The sequence below is a fragment of the Pongo abelii genome, chromosome 15, assembly GCF_028885655.2.
Source record: "Pongo abelii isolate AG06213 chromosome 15, NHGRI_mPonAbe1-v2.0_pri, whole genome shotgun sequence".
NCBI lineage: Eukaryota > Metazoa > Chordata > Mammalia > Primates > Hominidae > Pongo > Pongo abelii.
The window spans coordinates 111,288,723-111,295,538 of record NC_072000.2 but is presented as its reverse complement, the minus strand read 5'-3'; the positions used below and the strand labels follow the sequence as shown (position 1 = coordinate 111,295,538).

General features: G+C 43.6%; 2 gene segments (V, D, J or C); both read left to right on the top strand.

Annotated features, from left to right (window-relative positions):
* Positions 1-1,722: 1,722 nt before the first annotated feature.
* LOC100462604 (immunoglobulin heavy variable 4-59-like) lies at positions 1,723-2,387 on the top strand. The segment is given in 2 exon segments: positions 1,723-1,800; positions 1,876-2,387. Coding segments are annotated over 2 exon segments (579 nt in total).
* Positions 2,388-6,239: 3,852 nt separating this feature from the next.
* LOC134759987 (immunoglobulin heavy variable 3-23-like) lies at positions 6,240-6,816 on the top strand. The segment is given in 2 exon segments: positions 6,240-6,313; positions 6,390-6,816. Coding segments are annotated over 2 exon segments (501 nt in total).

Below are 6,816 nucleotides of genomic sequence, written 5' to 3'. Positions count from 1 at the left end.
AGAGAGGGAGCTGGACTGCAGGGGGCGTTCATTACCCACGGGGTGAAAATGAGCTGTCAGATGGAACTTCCCTGTCACCTCCACATGGAATTTACTGTTTCATTTAATGACCACTCTTTCCATAATGGTTCATTTCTTTGGCCTGTTCATTTCTGGTATTTTTCAAAGGAATCTCACTTGAATCTTTACTCTTTTGCATTTTCTCAGCACGACAATGTTGGGAAGTTTTACCTCTAGCAGTATAACTTGATCTAGGGCCTGACACATTTGTGGCAAACAATACCTACCAATTCAGAAGCTCTTTGGTTTTCTTTCCAAGAAATATAATTCTTTCTGTTCTGTATATGAGCATATCCTAACATCCCTGTACACACCCACATAGATGTCTACAAGCCTATGAATTATTCTCTGTAAATAAAAATTTAACTCAATTTCCCTCAATGTTCATAATTCTCCTGAGGGTGAGGAAGGTCTTTCTGGATCTGTTCAAACAAAAGGCCCAGAGACCACCTGGTAGGTAAGGAGCTCACCTGGCTCTGGATGTTGGTTCTGTCTTTTCCCCTCTTCCATCCCACAGGTCATCCCACTTGTTCAGCTCCTAAAAAGACAGCCCAGATTTGTCCTGATTTTAAAACAGCCCAACTTCTGATGACTCTCCTGTTACCCACATCCATGGAGTTAGATTATTTATTATATAACTCACCAAACTAATGTCAAATGCCCAAGTTGCAATACCACACACCCTAGGGTTCGTTCATGCAAATCAATGGAGGAGAAAGTCTTTCACAGACAGATGGATCTGAATTGGTAAATATGTGGGTAAGGGCTCTGGGCTTGAGTATCATTGTCCAGCCATGTTTCACAGGGGTGAACCATTAGGGAAGAACCAGAGTTCCTTGTGCTCTCAGAGGGGAGGGCTCACAGAGGTCCTCTGGTTCAAGGGAAGGGTAATTGCAATAATCTTCATGATCATCATGAGACTATCCTGCAGTGCAGACCCATTATAGAATTTATGTTTGAAGTTGTCACTGCAATACTCAATCTACATATTCTCTACAGAAGTGTTTAGAGGTCAGGTCACAACATCAAGGTCACACATTGAGAAGGATGGAGATATGTCCCACTACCTTCTCCTGAGATCTCAGACAGAATCCCAAATTTCAAAAGGTCAGAGAAAGGCAGCTGTTAGGTGCTTTTTTAAAATGACCCACTTCCTGGGACAAGAGCTTTCCTCTAACCATGATGCATGTTCTGAACTACAATAAAACATTGGAAGGATCCAGGATTGTTTGAATTCACTGTCATTATTACATTCAGCTGCTGTTCCAATATGTCCGAAAGGGTAAATGACTATTTAGATGGCCTGGGTGTGTGGTTGGTTTTATATGAATCTTTAAAGGTAGAACAGTATTGACCCTATTCCAAAATCTGTCCTTGATCCATGATCACACACATCTCCCTCACCAGCTCCTTCAGCACATTTCCTACTGGAAGAAGAGGACTCTGGGCTTGGAGAGGGGACGCCCCAGGAAGAGAACTGAGTTCTCAGAGGGCACAGGCAGCATCCTACTCCCAGGGCGAGCCCAAAAGACTGGCGCCTCCCTCATCCCTTTTCACTGCTCCGTTCAAAGGCACCACCCACATGCAAATCCTTACTTAGGCACCCACAGGAAGCCACCACACATTTCCTTAAATTCAGGTCCAACTCACATGGCAAATAATTTCTGAGAGTCATGGATCTCATGTGCAAGAAAATGAAACACCTGTCGTTCTTCCTCCTGCTGGTGGCAGCTCCCAGATGTGAGTGTTTCAGGGATGAAGACATGGGAGGCTGTTTCTGAGCCTAGGGCTCATCATGGGTCTTTCTGTTCACAGGGGTCCTGTCCCAGGTGCAGCTGCAGGAGTCGGGCCCAGGACTGGTGAAGCCTTCGGAGACCCTGTCCCTCACCTGCGCTGTCTCTGGTGGCTCCATCAGTGGTTACTCCTGGGTCTGGATCCGGCAGCCACCAGGGAAGGGACTGGAGTGGATTGGGAGTATCCATTCCAGTGGGAGCACCTACTACAACCCGTCCCTCAAGAGTCGAGTCACCATATCAGTAGACACGTCCAAGAACCAGTTCTCCCTGAAGCTGAGCTCTGTGACCGCCGCGGACACGGCCGTGTATTACTGTGCGAGAGACACAGTGAGGGGAGCTGAGTGTGAGCCCAGACACAAACCTCCCTGCAGGGAGGCGGAGCGGGCGGGCGCAGGTGCTGCTCAGGACCAGCAGGGGGCGCGCGGGGCGCACAGAATATACAAGGCCGGGTCAGGAGCAGGCGCAGGGAGGGTGGGGCTTCCTCATCAGCTGGGTGGTCTCCCTCCTCGCCAGCACCTCAGCTTTCCGTAGAGGTCCCTCTTTCTTTATTGTCTGTGATTCTACTTCCTCACATCCTTGTACCAGGAAAGAAACGAGGAAGACAAATTTTCGTCTATAGTTGAAGTTTCACCAATTGCTAAGAACTTTCTTACAAGTTCCTGCCTGGCCCATTATACCTTTTATATATATATACGTTTTATATATACATATACACGTTATATATATATATATGTTATATATATGTTATATATATGTTATATATGTGTTATATATATGTTATATATGTGTTATATATATGTTTCTAATGCTTCTCACCATCTCCTGTTTTGTGTCATCAATTTAGTTGTGCCCTTTTTGAAATTCATATGCTGAAACCCTAAATCCAATGCATCGATAATGGAATTTTAATGATACAATCAATTAAGGTTAAATGTGGACATAAGTGAGACCCTAATGCAGTATATCTGTTGTCTTTATAAGAAGAGAGACACCAGCGACCTCTCACTTCTCACGTGCACACAGAGAAGAAGCCATGTGGAGACGTAGTGCACTAGAAGGTGGCCCTGTGCAAGCCAGGAAGAAGCCGCACCAAGAACCAACTCTGCCAGCACCTTGATCTTCCACATTCAGACTGCAGAATTGTAAGAAAATCAATATTTGCAGTTTAAGCCACCCACTCCTGTTGTCTTCTTACAAAGACCCAGACAGGCTAATACCACACAACTCTGTTAGCTCTGTCTCCTAGAGGAAGAAGCAGCCCCCTGAGGCTGTGCACATCTCTCTGATTTTCACATGAATTAATTAGGCAAAAACAGTAGCTTTCATATAAAAACTGTGAAGTCCCTGTTGGGACAAGGTCTTTTAAACAAGCGCTGGGGCTTTGTCACAAATGTTGCATTTTATCCGTTATTAGGACTTAACTAATGGACAATGAGTACCAGCTGGATGGAAACTGACCAGTGACCATCTTTTGCTGTCTCGTTATTATATCACAGAAAACCACAGCAACATTACACTGCGTCTTCAACTTTCTAAATTTGCACTGAATCTCTTGCTAAATGAGGAGCTACATGGGCTCTGAGTTTTGTTACCTTCTTCCCAGTCTCCCCCAGTTACCAAGGGCAGAAGAGACTTTCAGAGAAATTTGGCTGTCAAAGCCCCCAACACCACATCACTTTTTAAGGTCCAGGAACGTTATTTGGGGGCTGGGGAAATGCACTTTTAAATGGAAAACCCTAAAGCACAAACAACAGCTGAAGGAATGGCTACTGCCCACCTGAAGGCTAATGAGGCAGATGGTAAGGTATGTTCCTCCAAGATGGTCCTGGGTGTGTGACGGTTGGATGCCTCATGCATATGAAAACAAGGACTGGACTGAGGTAGAAACAAGGGCCTTATCCTATAGGAAAACAAGAAAAAAATGGGCATCCCTGAAGAGAGTTAATTAGACTTGGAGGGTTTAAGATGAATTTTTTTCCAAAGGTTTTTAATGTTCTGAGCTAAATATGAATATTTTATTTTTTTATTAGTCAGTGACACTTAAAACTTAGCTGAGGGGATTTCTAAGCAAAGTGTGGATGGTGGCTTTTTTTAATTATACTTTCAGTTTTAGGGTACTTGTGCACAACATGCAGGTTTGTTACATATGGATACATGTGCCATGTTGGTGTGCTGCACCCATTAACTCCTCATTTACATTAGGTATATCTCCTAATGCTATCCTTCCCCCCTCCCCCCACCTCACAACAGGCCCCAGTGTGTGATGTTCCCCTTCCTGTGTCCATGTGTTCTCATTGTTCAGTTCCCACCTATGAGTGAGAACATGCGGTGTTCGGTTTTTTTGTCCTTGTGATAGTTTGCTGAGAATGATGGTTTCCAGCTTCATCCATGTCCCTACAAAGGACATGAACTCATCATTTTATATGGCTGCATAGTAGTCCATGGTGTATATGTGCCACATTTTCTTAATCCAGTCTGTCATTGTTGGATATTTGGGTTGGTTCCAAGTCTTTGCTATTGTGCATAGTGTCGCAATAAACATACGTGTTCATGAGTCTTTACAGCAGCGTGGTTTATAATTTATAATCCTTTGGGTATATACCCAGTAATGGGATGGCTGGGTCAAGTGGTATTTCTAGTTCTACATCCCTGAGGAATCGCCACACTGACTTCCACAATGGTTGAACTAGTTTACAGTCCCACCAACAGTGTAAAAGTGTTCCTATTTCTCCACATCCTCTCCAGCACTTGTTGTTTCCTGACTTTTTAATGATCGCCATTCTAAGTGGTGTGAGATGGTATCTCATTGTGGTTTTGATTTGCATTTCACTGATGGCCAGTGATGATGAGCATTTTTTCTTGTGTTTTTTGGCTGCATAAATGTCTTCTTTTGAGAAGTGTCTGTTCATGTCATTCGCCCACCTTTTGATGGGGTTGTTTGTTTTTTTCTTGTAAATTTGTTTGAGTTCATTGTAGATTCTAGATATTAGCCCTTACATGTTAGACCTACACCATAAAATCCCCAGAAGAAAACCTAGGCAGTACCATTCAGGACATAGGCATGGGCAAGGACTTCATGTCTAAAACACCAAAAGCAATGGCAACAAAAGCCAAAATTGACAAATGGGATCTAATTAAACTAAAGAGCTTCTGCACAGCAAAAGAAACTACCATCAGAGTGAACAGGCAACCTACAGATTGGGAGAAAATTTATGTACATTTTTAAGCTGAGCAGCATATTTTTAAGTAAAACCTAGAATAATAAAAGAATCCAAACATTTTTCAGCTGCCCAAAAAAAACCAAATTATGGTAAATGTGTTCACTGGAACACTACTCATCAATTATAATAAATGTATTTCTGGTACACAGAACAACAAGGAGAAAAATCTAAGTATTTATGCTGAGTAAAATAAGCCAGACAAATAAGAATATGTACCATATTACTCCATTTATATAATTTCTTTTAAATGAAAAAGAATCTAAAGTAATAGCCAGAAGATCAGTAGTTACCTGGAAAAAGGGTAGATGAAAGGAAGGGGAAAGGAGGAAACATACAGAAGAACAAGAGAAAATGTTGAGGGGAATTCACTTGTCCATCTTGGTAATGATGGCTTACATCACGTTGATCAATTGCACACTTTAAATATGTGAGGTCTATTATCTGCCAGTTAACACTCGCAAAATTTTTTGCAAGCAGACAAATGAAAAATTAGACAAAGAAAGGGTGGTATAAAGATAGAAAATATATATATTAAATGTCAGAAATGTCTGAGAATTTAACTCCTGAACCCTGGTTCCCTCCTAACTTTTAGGTGAATGGTACAGTGCACCAAAATCACACACATTCTCAGCACAGGAAGTGGGTTCCACAAAGCACACTAGTTGGGTCCAATTCTTACTAAAATATGGTTCAGGGAGTAACAGTGATGAGGAATCACAGGCCCAGATACCGGGGCTCAATCATCCCAGACATGAGCTCGTAGACACACACTTAGCCCCTCCTCCATGTGTGGGTTGACTTCCACATATGTAAATGGAGAAACCATTGACTCCTACAGAACGTAATTTACACAAATATACAAAAGATAAAATACTGCATATATTTATCACAATAAAGTTTCCTAATAAGTCAGTGTATTTTCCAAATACCATAATTGTCACCCAACTCCTGTGAGGCCTTGTCACTTTATCTGGGGTCTGCCAACTCCTCAGGGTTCCCACCCCAGAGCGCTCTATGTAGTAGGAGACAAGCGAATAGGGCCCTCCCTCTGCTGTTGAAAACCAGCCAAATCGTGACACTGCAGCTCTGGGAGAGGAGGCCCAGCCCTGGGATTCCCAGCGATCTCCACTTGGTCATGAACACTGAACACAGAAGACGCACCATGGAGTTTGTGCTGAGCTGGATTTTCCTTGTTGCAATTTTAAAAGGTGATTTATGGAGAATGAGAGATACTGAGTGTGACTGGACATGAGTGAGAGAAACAGTGGCTATGTGTGGCAGTTTCTGACCAGGGTGTCTCTGTTTTTGCAAGTGTCGAATTTGAGGTGCAGCTGGTGGAGTCTGGGGGACGCTTGGTACAGCCTGGGGGGTCCCTGAGACTCTCCTGTGCAGCCTCTGGATTCACCTTCAGTAGCTATGCTATGCACTGGGTCCGCCAGGCTACAGGGAAGGGTTTGGAGTGGGTCTCAGTTATTAGTACAAGTGGTGGTACCTTATTCTACACAGACTTTGTGAAGGGCCGATTCACCATCTCCAGAGACAATGCCCATAACTCACTGTATCAGCAAATGAACAGCCTGAGAGCCGAGGACACGGCTGTGTATTACTGTGCAAGAGAGGCAGTGAGAAGTCAGTGTGAGCCCAGACACAAACCTCCCTGTAGGATACCTGGGACAACCAGGGAAAGCCTGGGACACTGTGTACTGGGGTGTCCCCAGGGGCAAGTGCAGGTGGTGTAA